Source organism: Cryptotermes secundus, unplaced genomic scaffold, assembly GCF_002891405.2.
Source record: "Cryptotermes secundus unplaced genomic scaffold, Csec_1.0 scaffold270, whole genome shotgun sequence".
Taxonomy (NCBI): Eukaryota; Metazoa; Arthropoda; class Insecta; order Blattodea; family Kalotermitidae; genus Cryptotermes; species Cryptotermes secundus.
Genome location: NW_019742962.1, coordinates 146,706 through 169,298, shown reverse-complemented (window position 1 = coordinate 169,298; position 22,593 = coordinate 146,706). Strand labels below are relative to the sequence as shown.

General features: G+C 38.9%; 1 protein-coding gene across 17 annotated transcripts in view; it reads right to left on the bottom strand.

The window, feature by feature from the left end:
* LOC111873414 (tropomyosin Per a 7.0102) overlaps window positions 1-22,593 on the bottom strand; it is a 106,298-nt gene that overhangs the window by 25,121 nt on the left and 58,584 nt on the right. For 10 of the 17 annotated variants that reach the window (XR_004513997.1, XR_004513999.1, XR_004514000.1 and 7 more), the window contains 2 exons: window positions 15,599-15,732; window positions 3,081-3,198 (listed from right to left, as the gene is read on the bottom strand). Coding sequence is in view for 10 of the 17 variants with exons in the window: in XM_023868112.2 (XP_023723880.1) it covers window positions 3,081-3,198; window positions 15,599-15,732 (252 nt within the window). In the remaining 7 variants the exon portion in view is untranslated. Of the gene's footprint in view, window positions 1-3,080; window positions 3,199-13,325; window positions 13,444-15,598; window positions 15,733-22,593 lie in introns of those variants that run through there. The other 7 variants (XR_004514003.1, XR_004514002.1, XR_004514001.1 and 4 more) reach the window with 2 other exon arrangements.

Below are 22,593 nucleotides of genomic sequence, written 5' to 3'. Positions count from 1 at the left end.
TGCTACGCTACAAGGAAATGATAATTGGATTTTCAAGTAAAAAGGAAAGTATAGAGAAGAATGGAAGGAAGATGAGATATGAAAGTTAAATACAAAATGACATTACTTTCCTTGTCATCTCATGACAGATCTGCTAATATGAAATATGAAGATGGCTCCAAGCACACGGACTTTTATTAGGCCACCACTGAGCGATTGTTTTTAAACATGTGTCAGATGGAGAAGTTTCTAAAAGACTGGAAACCAGATAACTTGAATTATTATTAAACAACCTTCAACTATGAAGAAAGCAGTCTTCTTGGATTTGGCACCGTGTATATGTGGTGTTAACCGACGATTCGGAGGAACGTATCGCCTCCATCTTCAGGGTAGAAGAAAAAATATAAGAAATCTGCAAGCGAAGAGACAGTGAGAACCAGTAAAAGCAGACTGCTTATCGGTTAACACCACATATACACGGTGCCAAATCCCAGAAGACTGCTTTCTTCATAGTCACCGCCGTGAAAGCCTCAAATCTTACAAACCTTGAACTATTCTTACTCACTCAAAATACTTGTATCTATATCAAAAGGCATTTAAACTCATAATTATCAAATATCCTAATCCGTGACATTCTAAAAGTCCATCATGCATTGTGTGGGCTCCACTTACCATCACTCACATTCATAGGGATTGTAAATATACAGTAAAAATGTGCGCTGCAGACCACAAAATGTGAATTTCCATATTTGCTTTGTCCAAATAAAATTAAAATGACCATCAAATATGGAAAATGATGCAAGGAGCTTCCAATATGCAGAAACACACAATGACCATAAATACTGGACCAAAGATATTCACCATGAAGTTTAATTTGACGACATGGTATACAGAAATGGAAGATATTAAATATATTTCTTGCCGACATCCACAGCTTTCATTACATAGGTTCACAACAAATGTGTTCCTGTATTTCCTTTCCATATCCGTTTAAATTTGTGCCACATTTAAACATGGAAGGGGCTGAGCTTGTTCTTCATAAATACCCTGTTATCAGGGTTTTTACAAAATTGGTCATTTTGCCATCAGTACTTTCTTTCACCAGTCTGCATATTAGAATTTTCTGAATGAAAATTTGTGTCATGTAATTACAAAAGTTTTATCCTAACACTTTTCTTCATTGTTCTTAGCACATTTCATAAAATTAAATGCTGCAGAAAAAACAAAATGTTCGCAAAAAGTTTAGCATTTAACAAGCAATCCATACAGAAGAAATATGACATGAAGACCTTGCACCTATTATTTCTGTAATGGAAAATGTTAGTAATTTAATGGTCACTCAATAAACTCAGAATTCAATCTACAATATACAGTTAATTTAAATAAGTGGAACTCTGGATAGAAGGAACAGGATGACCCATGCAGTACAAAGAATGGAGATAATCTAAGTTTCAGTATGCCAGTTCTTTTAACAGCAGTGAATGGGCAGTGTATAGATGACAGATGGAAGACTGAGAAAACAGAAATGCCACACAAATATGCAAATAAAACATCTCAGGACCTTGCTCTAAGATGGCATTGCATGATACTACATAGCATCACTGATATTATTTAAAGTAAACTGCAGAATAAGTATGGTGGAATTCTGCACAATCCTCAGAAATTTAATCAGCAAAAAGATATATTAATGCCTGAGTTTAGAATTTTTATTGCACATTAAGTTATTACATTATAGTATTAGTACTTCAATAAACAAATTAATATTCTTGTATTACCAAGCAAAAGACAAAACTGTACTGGGCTCAAACATGAACCACACGAGATGAAATTTCAAAACAGTAAGATCTCACTAATTCCAACTGATTGGGAGCAAACCCTTGTCCAAATTATATAAGTACTACTGAAAATAAGTTCAAAGAAGTTATAAAATGGACTTCACACGTCTTTTTCAAGAACACAACTTTATTCCAAAACTAGACTGCCTATCTTAAATTAAACTAATTTGTCATAAGTTTTGAAATCCGTCTTAGAAACATTTTAGGTAGTGGCAATGAGATCATCAAGGTTGTAAAGTGCACAAAAATGGCTGTCCAGATTATTGTGAATTCTTATTTAGTGTGGTTTCACCATAGGAAAACCAGGAAAAAATCTGTCAGGATAGCCAGTCTTCTGGCTAGGTGTAATGCAGGATCTCCTGAACACAAGGCAAGAATGCCAAGCACTCAAATGTGACATCTGGTGAGAAAATTGTTGAAGGGTTTCTTTCAGTGGTAAAACCTATAACATCACAGATCAACCCAATGCAACAGAATCAAAATAGTGGGTACAGTATTCATTTCAATTTTGAAGAGACTGGCCCATAATTCATGTTCCTGATCTGAGGATTACACAAACACCTAATATTTTTCAGCCTTTATGTACCCAAAATACTAATCAAAGCACAGCAACATCCTCAGAATAGATATCTTCAAATTGCAATCAAACAAATTTAGTCACTCCTGTAATAAACCAATACTGGTCAACATTACACTACTACCACTACTAAATCATCATCATGAGCATTTCTGGTTTACTTCCTGCAAAATAACAAGTAGTCATGGATTAGCTCAATCATGCAAATTTACATGTTAGTCCTGCAAGCACCATGGAACATGCAACAACTGGAACACAAGCATATGATAAACTTCCTACCTACTGATATGGCTGCACCTCAATTCCTTGTTTAAACTGGCTCAACTTGGTGCCGCTCCGTCGAACACTAACACTTCATGGCATAAGTTCCACCAAGAGAATCTGATCCCTGACAACACTTCCTTCATATACAGAGCACTTCTGTTTTATAGCACTTAGAAGACATCTTCTGTGTCACCCTGTCAGCGTATGATATTACTATTATATACAGCACAAATGTAAGTGCACCTACTCTAACAGATTCCACTACACAGATCAAGCACATGACTGTAGAATCCTCATTGCAAGTTCCATGGTGAGCAAACCAGGCAATCGTAAGTCATGTTATTAAAAAACACAAACAAGTAAAATGATCATGTTCAGTTTAGTTATGTGGAATTCATCTGTCATGCAGGTGGTGAACACGTCACCTCATCATATTTCTTGTCAGCCTCTTCAGCCATGAACCTGGCTTCTTTCAACTGGTTCTCCAATGCATCCATACGCTCTTCATCTGCCAGGCCTTTGGATTCAAGAATCTTACGAGCTCTGCACCAAGCAAAGAAACAAAACCCACCACCTTATCACTGCACAAATTTATAATGAACTGAAAGGTGAAATAAATATGGGCATAATACCTGTCACAGAGCAGACTCTGCAATTGTCAAGTACGTACATACAATCCAGTGGCTCAGAAACTGCAGAAATAAGCACAGAAATACGGCCAATTACTCTGATCAAACACTTTTGTAGTGCATTCCACTCTTAGTGTTACTATCTTAATGGGCCGTACTAAGGAGAACATACCTATAGTTACTAGAATAACAATGATTACAATATTGCTTTCAAAATATTAAAGATGAATCTGGTAGTGCATGAAGCACCAGTCATGAATAACTTCTCTGTATGCTCTGGTAGCCCAAAAAAACATCTTATTTTCAACAAAGTCTTCACATCCGCACATATAAAATATGGCACTGCAGAACTTTAAAGAGTAAATGCTGTCAAAAATAGCAACATCTTAACATGAATCAAACTGGAATGATTTCATACAGAAATCAAAGAGGTTTAAACCTGCTACTATAAAACCAGAATGGAGCAATCCATAGGATTTTACAAACACAGTAATATTCAATATATCAAATTTGTGTAATTACAAGCATTAACACTCAGTATGGCACAATTTATGGTTACAAATGCTTTCTAATCCTATTACGTCCCTTTATTCTTTCCCTCTTCGTAAGTAATATATATATCAGAATACCATAACAGAACAGACAAAAATTTAATATTGTAGTTTACATTAACAAAACTGATGCAAAGACATTGCACATACTTGCTCACATCTGATTTGGGCCACAAGCAAGTATATGATCGTTTACCAAAATATTTATTGCAGATTTATTTAAGATGTCTCTCCACACATTACTCAAATGCAATCAAAATCAACAGCGCCATTACTCAAGAAACATGTATAGAGGGCCCTGCGAAGGGTTCTCACTTTTGGCTTAGATAATCATATTCACCAGGAACTGACCTATGCTGGATAAACTCTCAAAATACCAAATATGAAAAAATTCTGTCCAACCATTTTAGGAGCTAGCAAGGCAGACACATGGCATTCCAGAACCATTTTCTCACATTCTGGGGGTGCCAGAAACTGTAAATCCATCAAGATCGTTAAGACAGACATTCTCATGATCACAATACTTTTCTCATACATGTATATACTATGTACATGAAAAAATTGAAATCCCATAGGCAGGTGTTAGGGAGTAACAAGTACTATAAAAGAAACCGACATTCACTCCCAACATCAAATACTTCACATCTGATCTAAAAGTTCCTGCATAATATAAAAAGTTCCGGATATAAGGTAACGTTAAAGCATGTAGATTAAAACCAACCCACTTCTACAATATGTTATTTACTGCATATGAATATCATCATCTTAATCTCAAACATCTTCTCGCCGTCTGAGACTACGAACCTCAGGTGACAGCCGTACCCAGATGCACATGAATTTTCAAGATCCTGTTCTATTCACAACTTCACCCACAACTTGACACAAAATAAAATTTCAACATGTTGTACCCCTATTTATAACCTGTCAAATTATTATTCTATGAACAGTTCATAAAATATCAAAGAAAATTCAGATGCCATATTGATAGTTTTGTTTACATAAAAAAAATAGCATCATCCTTGAAGACAAATCACTGAACAAAATCTCTGGCGCATATACAAAATTGTGTTTTAAGGGTCCACACAGCTGCCATGTTACAGTTATCACTGGTACGGAATTATAACATATGCAAGTCATACACTGGCAACGTAACAGTTTTCATACTAAGATTCACGAGCATGTGCAAGCTGGTGTCATCCTGATAACCATGAATTAAGGAATGGAAAAACACAATTAAGGAACAGCACTGAACATTTACTGGACAAGAGTTTCATTACTTTAATCATACATATGGTCCAACTGGCTAAGTATTACTTTTTCAATACCATTATCAGCCTCCACTCTTTATGGCCCTTTTCTGTCTACCATTTTCAAGAATTGTTGCAATCAGAACCAAAATATTTCAAGGTAAATGATTCAGTAAACAAAGTTTCCTCTAGTTAATGAATGTATCAGGAATTAATGAGAGATTATTATGGGCTACATATATCCTGCAATTCACAAAAAAATAATAACTATAAGGTGGTTCAAATATGACCAGGGCTGATTTGTGTGTAAACAAGCCGCACTGCACAGCAGCTGTGAGACCTTGAGAGTGAAGCCACAACCTCCACCTTCCCTCCTGTTCAGTCCTCTCTGGGAGTTGTTGGAATGATGAGCGAACAGAAGGCACTGCAGAGCATGGAACAATGCACTGTGATCAAATTCCTCGTTTGAGAAAACGTCCCGTCCGCTGAAATTCACCAGACTCCAACAACAGTATGGGGAAGAGTCTCTCTCTCTCAGACCCGTGTGTTTGAGTGGTGTAAGTGCTTCAGAGAGGGCAGAGCGCGTGGAGAATGAACAGCATGATCGTCAGCCGCACACATCCATCACCAAGCCAAATATTGATTGTGCAGACAATCAGGAGATCGTGATTATTCGTGGGAACAGGCGCATCACTATCAAGGAACTTGGAGCAATGCTGTCTGTCAGTGTTGGTAGTGTAGAAGACATCATGAAATACCACCTGCACTATCACAAGGTGAATGCACAGTGGGTACCACGCACTTTGACGGACGTGAACAAAATGGTGCGCATGCAAGTTGCTACAGCAGTTTGAAGACGAAGGTGATGCATTTTTGAAGCCTATAGTGACCACCGATGAAACGTGGGTGCACTACTTCATTCCCGAGTCCCAGCAATCATCACGCGAGTGGCGACATACCAGTTCTCCCAAATACAAGTGAGCGCGGAGGAGCCATTCAGCAGGAAAAGTGATGGCAACGTTCTTCTGGGACTGGCAGGGGGTTATCCATGTAGACTGACAGATGCCAGAACAGTCAATGCAGCTTATTACTCAGACCTCCTGGCAACAGACGTGAAGGAAAAGTTCCGATCCAAGCGGAAGATGGGTGGAAAGCAGGTAGCCTTCCTTCAAGACAATGCATGCCCCCAAACGGCCAAAACAACCATGAAAACCCTCCAGAATTTGAAATGGAACCTTCTGACACATCAGCCGTACAGTCCCGATTTGGCCCCAAGTGATTTCTACCTGTTCAGAAGGCTCAAATCAGACTTGCAAGGCATGCGGTTTGTGGAAAACGACGCCATCATCCAGACTGTTCAGGAGTGGATACGCCACCAACCACAAGCCTTTTTTGAAAAGGGCATCAGGATGCTTCCAGAACGTTGGAAAAAATGTGTTGACTCCAGAGGGGATTACATTGAAGACTGACATGTGCAAGTAAGTGTTTGGCAATTATGGTTAAAAAAACAACAGTCCTGGTCATATTTGAACCACCTCTATCAGAAGTTGCAGGCAAACTGCAGGGTGAAACATCTTACAGAAGTAGTATGAGATGGCTAGGCAGTTCCTGCAATGGTCACACTGGAGTGCTATTACATCCTGACTAAAATGTGCAAGTGCAGATCCTTCTGATGGAACATTCTTCCCATCTGACTACTTTCTGTTCCTAACCATAACAACCTGGCCAAAAGGAACGCATTTTGGGTCCTTAGTGGATGTCTGGCAGCATGCGTCACATACACAAAACTGACAGTTACAAATGTGGCAGAAAACAGAATTTTATTGTACAGCTGCCATGGGGAACTACTTTGAAAAGGGTAACAGCAATTGACTACTTAAGTTTTAACTTACTTGCAAAGCAACTCTCCGAGCTTTCTACTGTACATTTGTCTTCCCTCCTTTTCACTTCTGATTGCTATTACCAACCATCTTTATGCTTTTCACCTTCATACTGATGGACAAAATACGGTTCTTTGTTCAATCTTTGTCCCAAAAAATAACCTTGAAGATTTCAGGGGGGAATATGTACCCCTACTTAGGCAATCAATAGCTGCAGCATCTAAGCCATTCCCCTCCTAGTGTATGACTTTTCATCTTTTGAGCCCTCCCTCAAATCTTCAGCTTCAGTTCCAAAATCAATATCCAGCCCAGTGTTAATTATCTTGATTCAAAAACTCTCTCACTTCTGAAAATTCTTCATCTTAAGAACACTGGGGTTGCTTTCTTTACATTTATAAAAGGCTGCTCTTATGTCACGATCAAGCCAACTGACAATCTTTAAATCTTACCTAATTTCTATCAAAAAAGATATGAAAGTAGGTTTACAGCTAGTAACATATGAATGCCAGAGGGGAAAGGGAAGTTTAATTCATAGCAATTTCAGTTCTAACCCTTGCCCCCCCCCATTCCAAATTAAAAAAAAAAAAGGATATTTACAATGTTAAACCCATTCTACCTACACGTTTTGTGGGTCTCACAGTCTCTCTTAAAGAGATTATACCTGTACCTCAGTTTTACAGAAACTCCAGCTCTCTGCAGTTGCCAAGTGACATGGTGCACAACGCTAAGGCAGACTCGTCTTCACCTCTAATATTCAAACTGAAGTCAGAGTTAAGAATATCTTGCACAAATGGCAACACCCTCAAAAGCCTGCAAGCTTTCAGAAACTCTGAATAAGATACACATTCACTATACCATACTGAGCATCCCAGCACCCCTGGCACTATCTGTTTACAAGGTCTGAGAATCACGTCATCCATCTTAATGTGCAGTGTTCAAACAGAAGGTTTCCAGAGGTTAATTACCAATGTGCTCCCCCCACTACATTTACACCAAAAAAGTAAGAAGGGGACCACTCAAAAGATTATTTTTCATATAGGTTCTCAGTAGAGGTACTATGCTACCAAGCAGGAAGGTCGTGGGTTTGATTCCTGATGACATCATTGGATTTTTCAATTGCCATAATCTTTTCAGCTGCATTATGGCCCTGGGGTCTACTCAGCATCTAAAAGACATGAGTACCAGGAATCTTCTTGGGGGTAAAGGGCAGGGCGGCATGTAGGGCTGACAACCTCACTGTCATCCGTGGTCTGTCTAGAAAAATGGGGGAGCCTTGACATCTCAAAACCCTACAGCCTGTTACAGCGACAGGTGTAGGTTCTCAGTGATACAGAGCAATATGGAGTTCACAACAGAAATCATAAAGCTCACGCTCTACTGCACAGATTTATAATCCTTCAGATCTATTCTAATTATCCTACTTTATTTTTGCCGAGAATGTATCACAGATTTTGTACATGTTAAATCTGCAACTTGTTCGAGATAGGCTTGAAGTTCTGAACCGCTTACACTCCTGACTTACAAACATTTTATACACAACACTCAAATTCATTTATAATCTACATCACCATCGAACTGAACACCAAAAAAATATCTCCATGGCTGCCATATTACTATGCCTTCAATAATCCACACGCATCTAGGTTTTTTGAAGATCTATCATCCTCTATTATTTCTGGATCCTAGCCTATACAGCACCAGTGCACTCCCATCTAACAAGTTCAAGCATCTGCAAGCCATCCTGTTACTAATGAATGTAAAAACAAAAATTCATTTGAGTACCTGTCATTCATATTAAGTTCCATCAAAATCAGTGAACTGGAGGGATACACAGAGAGCACGAGTCTCATAAAACACTCGCTTTTAAAAAAATTAAAATAAGCTAAAAATTATAGTTCTAAGTCGTCCGTCATAAAGGTTTTCTTCTGCAACTGATAGTAATTTCAAGACCCCACCTTCTTCTCATTCCAAATAACCCAATTAATCATACAAAATCACGCCCTCCAAACTGTTTTACATCTGCATCTTCACAACCCACAAGAAACATTACAACATCTAAAGTTCTCAAGGAGTGAGTCCTTAGGTTAAGTCATCTTGGATGTGAAGATACACAGCCTACTACACAGTGCTAATGATTTTGAGGGACCTGATGCCTCCATCTTCAGGACAGATATTACTCTTAAAGATGTAAACAGTAGATTTCTATTAAATGTTGTACATATCTATCAAACTACATGGAATCACAAACTATAATGTCATAATCTGACAGAAATTGCACTGATCTTTCTAAAAAAAAAAAATACTTTTTACCCACATCTGGAAGACCAGTGGTATGAACCAATGATTATACTTTCTCTAAAATACCTTGGGACGAGAGTAACTTTAATGATCCAATTACAGGCTCATCAGCCAAAGTTACATACCAATGCATGCAGTCAAAGGGGCAGACAAAAAGTGAGTTCCTGCGTTACCAGTAACAAGATCTCATCAATGCACTAATGACAAAATAAAATGGGGAACCGCATGAAGTAAGAATGTGATATTTCTTGTGCCCCACAAGGAAAGGGGTGAGCATTATTCATAGGGGGCATTACACAAGAGTAAATATCCCATGGCTGAGTAACCAACAAATTACAATGGTTCACCACAGTGCTATTACCATGAAAGGAGATTAATAGCAGCAGCTGCTGATATTGATAACACAGAGTTTCCTAACTTTGTTGACCGGCTCATGGGTGTGCACTTCACAGTGACCAGTGCACTGCTTGCTGCAAGGCACATACGAATTCTGTTGAATCAGCATGCCTGATGGCCAATATTGTTTGGAATGAAGGGAAGTAATTAACTTGTGGACTGCTCAATGGCAAATTGTATAAGAGCGTGCAGTGCAGTGCAGTGCAGTGCAGTTCATGCTTGGGAGTTTATCATGTCAGCAGTATGTAGCAATTATCAGCTATGGTTAGTGAGCAATGTGGTACGTCATGGTGTGGTATACTTCAGGGCAATGTGTATTTCTGTATTAAACCTACGTGAAATACGGATCTGCTAGAAAGTGTCAGCAAAATATTTTGACATAAATTTCATGTTGAAAGAGTTCCCCGCACACAAACTATTCACAATTTGCTGACTAAACTCAGAACAATGGAACTCTCAATAGCTTAAGAAACAAAAAACATAAGCACCTAGTGCTTACTAAGAAGTTAGATGACAAAGAGGCTAGACTTGAACACACATCTACAAAATCACTGAAACATCTAGCTCAAAAGACTGGAGTGTCAAAGTGTAGTGCGATAACAGTAACACAACTGCTGAAGCTTACAGCCTATGAAACAACAGTAATCCATGCACATCTTGCAGTCACGCAATCCACCTAGCAGGTTCATTTTTTCATTTGGTTTCTACAGTCTTGTCATCGAAGATGAGATCGATCGACAATTGACAATCTTTTCTGATAAAACGTGGTTTTACTTGCAGGGATACATAAATATGCAAAATAATCACTACTGCAGTCCACAGAATCCACATTTAACCCACAAAGTCCCACTCTGTCCACTGAAAGTTGGTGTCTGGTGCTGTTACGTGCAATTTCAATGACTCCTGTGATCTATGAATTGTAACTACTTCATTCCAAACGTTATCAACCGTCAGGCATGCTGATTCATTGGAAAAATTTGTATGCACCTCACATCCGTGGTGCACTGGTCACCCTGAAGCGTAGAGCAGTGGAACTGGTCAACAAAGCAAAAATCCTCCGTCTAGTAGTAATTTTAAATTCCTGGCTGGATAAAGAATTACAAACCTCCTATAGAATATACGTCTGCCGTAAAATTCAAATTAGCTGCAACATTTACACTAGAAAAATGCTCATCTCAATGCAGTTCCTTGATAATGCAATGTTGTTACATTTCAACTCACCCAAAATACTCATTCACTAAAATCCAATAAAATTAACATTTTAAGATCAAAGGCTCATTTTACAAACAAAATATAACCTATACGTGTTCTGAAAGTGAATGTTTAGAACAGCGTATTACATACTGAAAAAGCACAAATTCCATCTTACATGTTCATTACAAAGTACCACTAACATACCCAGGTCCATCGTGAAAATTGCCCATCATTAATCAAACCAACAGAAGACAGACCAATCTGTACTGCAAATAGAGAATTTAAAGCTACTGCACCTTTTTGTATGCCCACATACAAACTGGGAAACAAAACACTGCATACTGTATGAGGAATATACTTGACCACTAGCCATAGGTATTTCAAAACATTGGTTTAGAGGAGATATGTAACTCTTCTCAAGCATTAATCTTAATTACTATGTTTCATAATTAACTAAAAAAAATTCCTCTGTATTACACACTTCATAAATTACCACATGTTAATAATACATAATTATGTAGTGATATACACATACATTCTGGAACTTTAAATGTTGTCACATTCACTGCAACAACATTTCTGTCTACTAAGCACTTGAAATCCATTGCAAAATATTACTGAACACTTCATCTCATATGAAGTGACATTCCATAATGAAAGATAATGACTACCGAGTGTTCCAGAAAAGTACAGAGCGTTTTCAATGAACCTGACATGTTCATGGCTCTGTGCTTCACCGTTACTGGCGCACTGCCGGCCGCAACGCACACGCGAATTTTACTGATGAATCAGCATGCCAATAATATTTGGAATGAAAGCAAGTTCTTGCCTTCACAGTTCACAGGTGCTGAAAACGTTATCCTTCTACACATAAATATTTTTCGCAATTGATTGTTTCGTTAAAGAACACATGAACAACAATCCTTCTTGCACTTACAGCACACTAGGCACAAACTTTCACTGGATGGTTTCAGCAGTTTTGCTGCCATTGTTACATTAGACTTTGACACTCCAATATCTTGAGCTAGGCGCTTCAATGATTTTATAGGTGTATGTTCAAGTTTGGCCCTTATGTCATCTAACTTCTCCTCACTAAGCATTCAATGGTTGTTTTGTTTTCTTGTCTAATAAGCATCCCGTTGTTCTAAATTTATTCGCCACATTATGAACTGCTTGTCTGCTGGGAACTCTTTCATCACAAAATTTACATCAAAATTTTTGCCAACACTTTCCAGCAGATCCAAATTTCACATAGATGTCATATAGAAATATGCCTTGCTCTAAAGTATAGCGAACCATATCGTGCCACACTCCTGACTAACTGTTAACTGCGAACAACTGACTCATAGTGCTGTTTACAACTGCCTACTGCTCACAAATCATTAACCAACTCCCATTGCTTACTGCTCACAAATCATTAACAAACTCCCATAAATGAACCCTACTGCCCTCTACGTAACATAACATTGTGTAGAGGTCTACAAATTAATTATTTTCCTTTATTCCATATGTTATCAGACGTCAAGCGTGCCAAGTCATCAGCAAAAATCATGTGCACTTTGCAGCTGGCAATACACTGGTAGGAGTGAGGGAAAGAGCCATGAACACATCTAGTTACTAAATATATTCCCCTGTATATTTTAATGTCCTCTGATCCCACTATTTCCCATGACAGAAAAGAAACAAGTAATTTTCTTCACAAATTATAGAACTTCACAAGTAACATACCTATGAAAGCTTAGTCATTTCAAATTTCATCAACATTTATATCTGAAAAATGGAAGCTTTAAGAGCATCTTGGAAGTTTAGAGATGTATCCTGACCTTCCCTGGGTAATGTACGTCACACAAACTTTCCAGTTTATTAATTTAGAACACTACTGACAAGTCTGAGACATGCAGTTTCCTGTTTTTCAATTCCCACCACTTTTCAACCATGTGATATTCTTGTACGGATTCAAATGTTCTCCTTAGCACTTTTAAATTTCATTTTCGTCTAACATAATAAAATGCCAAAAGACCCACAGAAAACTATGGACAAAAGAATTATATACATTTACGTCTACTGCAACACCTAATGTAATTTTTAAACTCAAATAACTGATGCAACATTAAACAGAACACTAATAGTCCCACTGAAAGCAGCACTATGATAAAATTACTGTCCATGCAAAACGCAACTAGCAAATATCCACATTCACATATATCAAGAACACAGGATCTTCATCCAGATTTCAGTCGCACAAGCGTATCAGCAGTTCACTCTCTTATACTTGCCCAGTAATTTTCGTGTTATTTCAACACAAATTATAACTCATCTATGTAAAACGTACTTGACAAAAACAGAATACACTCTGGACGGAATATATGACCATCACTGGAACATCTCATCATGGTTCAGAACAGCTTCCCTGCAAAAAGAATCACCATCACCAACTGACACTTCTGACGCTGCTGCTGCCACTTCCAGTCTTACCTCTTCATATTTCTTATCTGCCTCCTCAGCTATAAGTTTAGCTTGAGACAGTTGTGCTTCAAGGATTGCTACACGATCATCTTCCATATTGGTACGATTCTCCAATGCCTTCCGTATCCTACAAGCACAATGGATGTTGTTATCATCTACTCTTACATACTTCGCAAAGCCCAGTTTCAGATCCTCTATACACTGTAGGTACTTTCAGATTCTTTGGCCAAGGAAATAAAAGTTAGATTAAGTTAAATGGGGGTTTCACTCTACTATTTGGTGCCATTTACACATCCCTCAAATAACGGGAGGGGTGGAGTAAGTCCGCATTTATTTCATTTTGGTGTGTATTGAGGCTGTAAACATTACACTGCTTTGCCAAAAAAAAAATATGAAAAAATTTATTTGCACCTCTTACTTCAATGCCACTATTTCTATCCTCCTACCAGTTATACCAGGAATGGAACAGAAAAGCACATTAAATTAAGCTGGGTATCTAGACATCCTGCACATCGAGGTCTCATTTCGTGGTACAGACCAGATGCTAGTATGATTCATTAAAGTAGAAAAATTCGCCAAACTCAGCATGTCAACAGTTACTGTAAAATCATAAACATAATAGCAAACTTACATTAAACCTAAACTCTCTGAGAATTATTGAAAATAAAGCCAGTGTTTGTGCTCATCACCTGCCTCAGTCCAGTGCTGAGGTTAAGAATGGGCCTAGCTTTACTTCCACTCCCCCATGCATCACAATGATGTGGTGGGCAAGGATAACTTTACCTTTGTCTTACCATCTTGTTTCCTGACACAGAGATGTGATGCAACTGTTCCTATTAACACTTCAGGCAGATTTGACATATTTTTTTTTTTTCCCCAAGACTGTACTAGCACAGAATAAGTAGCTTCAGAGACAAACATTTACAAAAAAAAAATCTACAACTTATGCAATAACTGACAATCAGATACTATTTTGAGTTAATAAAATTAACTTTGGAAAGTTTACATTTCAAGAAATCTTATTCCAGATGGTGAATTCTTAACTGTGCTATTCCATACTTGTTTGTGCCTCTGATTGCCACTACATTTCAAACATCAATACCAATTACATGAATTTCAGGATCTTTGAAGTCCTTCTACAATCTACTTCCATATTATATGCTTATGTCTGCTGGAGTTTAATAAATCAACAATGATCACTTCTCATTCTGCTTCCTTTGAAAGTTCACAGTCTTCCTTAAAAGCATTTACATGTTAAATAGATGGCAAACTAATAAAGGTACACCTTAACTAACAACACAGAAGAGACAGTTTTAAATTATATGCAGGGAAAAGTGCAACCAAATAATGAAATTGGGTAATCTGAGTGAAAATTCAAGTTTCTTTCTAAATAGCAGGCTTTGATCCACTTACGGAAAACTTCACACAGACATCCTTGAACCTCATATTCTGTCATATGCACTGTCCTCAATGTGAATCAACACATTTCTAAACCTTAATGCTATGTTATCTTTCAATATTACCTTCAGTTAGAATTGTCCTACTGAGTTGCAACTGCACAAGCAAGGTTCTAAATGTGAAAAGCATTTATATACCTCAGAATTTTCAACTGTCATGCATTCAATTCCACACCCTGGTGGACACACCTACAATTATTCCAGCCCAGAATTTGAAAACAAGATCACATTAAAAAATAAATTTCACCAGTGTGACTTATATATGTGCTCCCCACCTCCAATAAAAGTTAGAAAAAGACCATCGACAATTGTAGAAACATTATTACTGTGGTATATGCCAACAAGAAAATTGTAACTAAACTGGTTTACCTGAAGTCATTCATGTGCATTTCAATTCTGTTAAAATCAGTGAAAGTAAGCTCCTGCTTTGTGTAATAACATCAAGGAAAGTTCCCATTATGGCAATAAATCCAAAAATGAAAATTGAAAATTCACATTTGTCATTAAACGTGTTCATCTAAAAAACTAACAAGAATATATTCCTGATTCCCAACACATTACATCCCCTTTCAACACGTAAGGCTCTACATGACCTATCTGTTCTTAAAATAAATTAATTCAACAGTGACCTTTCAGAAGCAACCCTTGTACAGGAAGTTCAACAATAAAAAAAACTGAGACTTTCATTTTACAAAACATGATGGGTATTGAAGACAAAGCAGGATAAAGCATCTGTTAATCAGTTTGCTTCATACCAAACAGCAATACAAGCATATACCAGAATATGAGCATGATCACTCCAACTTGATGAATAAGACAACATACCGCTCAGACTCGTCAGCAGCCTGTGAAGCCTCTGCCAGTTTTGCTGTAGCAGTGGCCAATCTCTCCTCAGACCTCTCCAGGTCTTCTTCCAACAGCTGGATGCGACGGTTCAGGGCAGCAACTTCACTCTCAGCCTGCACATCACATACATACATACACATCAATATTTTCCACACAGTAGGGTTCAACATATCTCAACTAGCTAAACAGAACTTCTTATACACTTTGTAACTGGAAGGTTAGTGTCTTTAGGATTTGTTCACTCATCTGTACAATCCTGTTTTGACATATGTTCAATACTCATTAGAAACAGGTTCAGTAAACCCCCACTGAAAGTTTCTCAGGTGAGCAATTGATCTCAACATAAATTAGGAAAATCTTAAATGGGAGAAATCTAACAATGAATTTGGCTTGGGGTCATTAAATTTAACTTTAAATGACAAAAAATGTTAAATCTGGAGACATTAAATGGGGATTTTACTGAACTGGAAACCAAATGCTTTAACAAGATAAAATTTGTCCGACCAATCAGGCACACATACATACAGACAAACAGCATACCAGAAACCACCTTTCTTGTTAAACAAAGGGGGCTGGAATATATGAAAATTAATCCAAATTTTGAGGCTTTTTTCTCCTCATAAAAAAAAATTAAGACATGGGCATTTCTAACATGAAACATTATGCTGCTTCGAATATTGTTTTTGGGCATTATCCATCATCCTGTGTTTACCTAAGAACACAGTCCTGTTTATTTTTCAAAACACATTTCAGAGACTGGATTCTGTCTACATTTCAGGTAAAATTTGGGCCCAATCAGTAGAGCTAGTCCCTATTTCCGGACACCTCTGCCAGTTCCAAGATGGGGTATACAAGCTAAACATAGCACAAACCATCTTTTTTTTTATTTTATTTATTTATTAAGCAATCAGAATCTACAATTCTATAAGCTAGTTTGCTGGCGTAAGAGCTGTGATGCTCTTTAAAGACGTGACGTGTCCCTTCACCAGTGGGAGGTTCCTCTTAGTTTTCTTTAAGGTCAGCTGGCCAGTATCTTCAGAGTCTTCGATTGTGCTGCGGTTCAAGGGTGGCTGCAGTATGTTGTTTGGGTGATTTGCTAGTTTGTTGTGGTGTGTGGTACTTTTTTCTCTGATGACATCTTTGATATATGGTATATTTAGATCTGTATGTAACGTTTGGTTGTTTACATACCAGGGTGCATTTGTTATAATTCGAAGTATTTTTGACTGGCTTCTCTGGATTATTGATATATTTGATTTGCTGGCACAACCCCAGAGCTCAATTCCGTAAGCCCCGATTGGTCTGATTATTGTCTTATAAAGCAGGACTTTGTTTTCTATAGATAGGTTGGATCTTCTTCCAATTAACCAGTTTAGCTCCTTGGTCTTTAAGTCTATCTGTTTGCATTTTTTGATTACGTGGTCTTTCCAAGTGAGCCTACTATCCATATATATTCCGAGATAATGCTCTCGCCTTAGCGTGAAATTCACTTCGACAGTTTTAGTCTCGTTTATTTTAATTTTCCATTTGTGTAGCCATGCTTGTATTTGGTTTAAGTGGTTTTGTAGGATACTGGTGGCCTTTGCTGGATCTGCATGGGTTGCTAGGATGGCTGTATCATCTGCGAAGGTTCCTGTGGTGGTATCATCATCCGTTGGTAGGTCCGCTGTATACAAACCATCTTGTATACCCCACTATAATAACCATTCAAGAAGATTTTTTTTCTTTCCTGTGCATAAACCCAGTACCCTAAAGTTATTAGTTTTGTGTAAATCACCTGCCACAGGATACAGCCAAATATAAAAACGCAGTGCACTGCTAACAATGTAGGTCTTTAAAATCAAATGTTTTCAGTCATTATATACAGTACCACCCTGAATATGAGGCAAAGTATTTTTTTTTTCAAATACAGCTTCTTTGGATAGAGGACTTGTCTTCTTTCAGATCCTTATGAATAAATTTGATTGAGAGTCCTAATTCCTAATCACAATAATATTTGTGAAAATACCCAGAACTATATTTTACTTAAATTTTTAATTAATTATTTCTTAATTGTTAGTCTTTTCTGCATACAAACCTCAAAACTACTTCATGTTCAATTTTGTCAAAAATCTTTTTTCCACGATTTTCTCATCGGAAAACGGTGTTGTCTTACATTCAGGCTCATAGAGTGCTCTTCAATCTAACGAGGCAATGAAACAGCAACATTCGCACTTTACACATGTCCGGTTCCGGCTTCTGATTCCAATGAAACTTGGATGCTGCAGAGGCCGCGCCATAGCTCAAGCGGTTAGTCGCTGGCTTCTCACCGCGGCGGCCCGGGTTCGATCCCAGGTCTGGTCAAGTGGGATTTGTGGTGGACAAAGTGGCGCTGGGGCGGATTTTCTCCGAGTACTTCGGTTTCCCCTGCCAATCTTCATTCCACTAAATTCTCCATCATCATAATCACCCAGGGCAGGTACAATAGCCCAATCAGTTGCCGATGTGCCGAGTGGACCTGGCTGGAATCCACCCCCCACTAGCGAATTTAATTTAATTAGATTCTACAGATGAATTTTTGAAGAGCTGTTAATACAACCATTCTGCTCATCATTTTGACTCATTAAGAGGCACAAACAAGTACAGCTTATTCCACCCAATTTAACACATAATGGTTAACCCCATACTTCCATAACAATCTATCAAACAAGACACAACACCAGCTTTAAAGTGGAGACATATGAAGTTTTAATCACAGCATCCCACATACAAAGCACCCACTTCTAATGCTTGGTGACTGCCAGATGTTAATTCAGCAGTGACTCATTTCTATATTCATATGCCTGTTAAGAAAGAGTCTTTCATGAATGTATTTTCATTTCAGTTTTCGAACCGACTACAACGACCTACAACTACAGCTGACAGTGTCCATTTTAACTATGTTCACCCAGCTAACATTTCAAAAAAGCAAGTATTTCTTTCGTGGTTCAGTGGTACTTCACATATTGGCAGGAGAGGCGATCAGATAATGTGTCATCTCCCCAATACAGTTGTTACTTATTCTCGCTCCCTTAGGGCTGAACAAGTAGTTGGAGTGCAGGCCTAACGGGAGGAGAGAGTGCATGACATTCCAACCTAACATGTTGGCCAAGAAGGAAGAGTTCAAGATACTCCGAGTGCTTGTGCGCTCACACGGCCAACACTTTTGCAAAAAGTCGAACTCAACCACTGATTCACAGCTTTTTCTTGAGAAGCTCACTGGACGTAACTACCCAGTTACTCAGAAAATTCTTCCCATGTCATGAGGCCCTAAGGTTCACAACAGGCTGCCCTGAGCCTAAAAGGGCGGACAAAGGAATCGGTAGCGCCGTACTTACTTTGCAAGCAGGTCACTTCCGAGAAGTAAAACCGATATCAGGGGAAACGGAAGCGTCGACAGGAAACTAAGACGCGCGTGTACCACAACGGTTAAACCGCAGTTTGTATGAAGGCGGCGTATTTCGAAAGAGGGGAGGCACGGATGTCTTACAGAAAAAGTAACTGCATTACTTAGTAACATGTTCACTATTCATTATTACTACCGCTAAAGGTAAAGTTGTCCACTCCTCCATACGCCATGAAGGCGTATGGAGGAGTGGACGTATACATCCATTTTCTTCACCTCGGCACTAGCTGGAGGTGAGCTGCCAGCTTCACGTCCTGGCAGCTTTACCCCCGGTATCCATTGGATATAAGGTTGGGTGGACCCCAGAGCCGGTGTGGACGACGTGGAGAAAACAAAATTCGTTACCTTACCGGGACTCGAACTCCGACCCCTAGGTCGTCCAGCCCGTAATTAGTCGCCATACTGATTACTACTACTACTACTACTACTACTACTACTACTACTACCACCACCACCACGCCCACGACCACCACCCTTAAATTAAAACAGGTGCTGAGCTTTTTCAAACTGCCTATTATTAGCAATTCCAAAAGTGCAACAATTTTAGGCAACAGGATTTATTTTATGCATCCATGGAGAAAAGATGCGGAAACACAAAACTAAGGCATTGGGTGTACATAATTTGGTACGGTCTAAATTCACTGGGACGACACAGAGCGTCGTATCCCTTCAGTAAAATCAAGATGAAATACAGTCAGAATCCCTTAATTAAATTAAACTGGACTGGTACGAAATTCCCATCATTCGACCAACATAAGCTGCTGCACGCTGCGCCGTAGCAATTTACTTCAGTGTCGAAGTCTCTCCTTGCAAGTTGACTGTTCCATTACAGCGCCCAACTCTTACATGAGGTTTCGTACGCGCTTGTTTTAGTTCTTGTCCATGTTTTGTCAAAAGCCGTTCAAGGCTCGACCAAGGTCAATCTCGCTATTCGCTTACTTTCGCTGTCTGTGTAAGCGCTAACGCAGCCAGGACAAGAATATCACACATTCCAGACGGTCGAAAAACCGCACTCAAACGCTGATTCATGTTACTATCTCGAACTAATATCGGGAAAATGGCTCGATAAACCAATCTTTCTCCCCCGAACAGATTGGCTCACGATAGGCGCGGCACACTTGCCACCTTACCAAGCTCAGTTCTGGGTCGAGGACCAGAAAAGCTCAGTCGGTACTGCGAAGTGCTGGACGGCCAGCGTTCGACTCCCGTCAGGGTAAGAGATCTTTTTACACTCCAGAGTCCAGACAGGCTCTGGGTCCCAACCGGCATTCTATCCAATCTTGCAGCGCTGCATCCTGTTTGTGGTGCCTAACTAGTGGGGTTGCCGTAACACACACAAACGTTTTTTATTGTTCAATTCACATCAAACATTACTTCAAGTATAGATATACAATGGCTGGCTTAGTTCACTAACCGACTAAATGCACCACGCACAGGTATTGTATAAATAGAAACGAAAAATCAGATACTTAAAAACACCATTTTCAATCTAGTCTTCACTTAACTTGTCATAAGCGAGGGGTCCAATGTATTCTTTCGGACCCTTCGAAAATGTGCATGTTGTGCACGATGGAAGGGAAATGCGATACGCGTTAAAAGCACGTAAACTGTACAAAATCTTACGTTATACCGTTTCATATTAAAACGTGCACCTGCCCTATCTACGAAAATGAATAAACTGGCAAATATCAAGAGAATATGGGTCCTATAATCGTTGAGCTCAATTGTTAGGGCTCAAAAATACTTCAAAATACGGAACACAATATTCTTACACAATGAAAATCTTAAAACTGAAAATGTAAAAGTTAAGGCGACAACAAGGCTGTCCGGAGAGCATGTGTTCATGAGTTAACAGGCCCAACAGTACTGAATTTATGCATGAGGATACTCAGTGCAGTCCTCGTATCTGAACAATAAAACCTGTCCCGGCGTCTGAACCATGTTCACATTTCCCGGGCAGTTCCACTAGCTTTGCACAATGGACTAGTTTGGTATGGCTCAGGTATTACGAGCATTTTCCTGAAACTACTGTCTTGTATGGTACCTAAATATTCTTATCATAAAAGACTTCGTTCTTCCCGCACGAAATCTGAGTCGAGCACTTTTCGCCAACTCTGTAAGGGCACTGCAAAAAAAAATCTTTTTGATGAGCAGAAAAGGCTTTCGGTGAAAAAAGAAATAAAAGAAAAACAGATGCGTCGCCTTCTTGTAGTTCGTAGTTTCGAAGAGCTGGAATTATGCCCATTCCATTACGAGCTACCAAATCAGCATACTGGGCCGAGAAGGAATTAATTCAAGCCAACTGTAACAAACTTCTATCTCTTGGCAACTTTTTGCTACTATCATCAAAAACATTTACACTTTTTCACAGACAATATCGGCCTACTGAATGACGTTCCCCCAACCCATCAGGTTTATACATGTATGAAGTTAATCTTATGAAACAACACAGATAGTTGTGATGAAAATCATAAGTTCTTAATTTTCTTACAACAGGCCGATGTTCTGCGTGAAACAGATATTCAAAACACTTGAAGTGATCTAATAATTTCATGTTAATCGCGTTTCACAGATAACACGCTGCAGATAAATGAGCAATGTAACGCAAAGTTGTCCCTGGGCTCACTTCAGCACATCAGGATGACTACGAGGAAGTGGGGGTATATAGCCACGCATTCACAGCGGCAATAGATGCATAACTTCTGAATAACAACAGTACCATACGCACGTCCTTGTTTACTACTCTCCAGGCGCAGGGGAGGTTGGGAATTACTTGAATCCAACATCGCCCAGGTCCCTTGTCACGATTCTACCAAATGTTCGATGGATGTCATAACGCTTGCGTGTGGAACTGAATAAAGAATAGTGATCAAAGAGGCGAAACGGTTCAAAGTTACGCATGGTCTGTTATGAACTAGATTCTAAAGGGTTCTGACGATGGTGGATGACATGCAGAATTCTGGGTTTTTTGGACATTTTCCATCGTCCGGAAATCTAGGTAACTGAGGACACGACGTTTCGGAAACAGATCCAGTCCTTTATTACCCAGATTTCCGAAAGATGGAAGAAGTCCAAAAACGCAGTTATGAACTGTTTAATACTTCAAGAAGAAAATTCGGCGACGAAGAACAAAACATTAATTTTCAGCTGCATTCTTGGGCGATAACATATGTTATGAATGTATTCATTCATACGTTTCTGTTAACTCACAAAAGACTAGTACTAGTACTTGATTCACACCCCCGGCAAATACTGATGCCGAAACAGCGGTACTCGCACTTTACAGCTACGGCCAAGCGCTCAAGGCCAAATCACGTACATTTCTCCTCGAATGCTATTCTGAAGAGGTACGTGTTAGGCCAAATGAAACATGTTCATGACCTACATACATCTGGGATGTATTTAACACATTACGCAACGCCAAATTCAATCGTCACAAATCCTATTCCTCCTGTCATATTACGCGGAATCCGACTACGATACGCGACAAAACGGCAACACGTAAACAAATGGTCTTATTTCATAGGGAAACCCTTCTTGTGAACCTAAC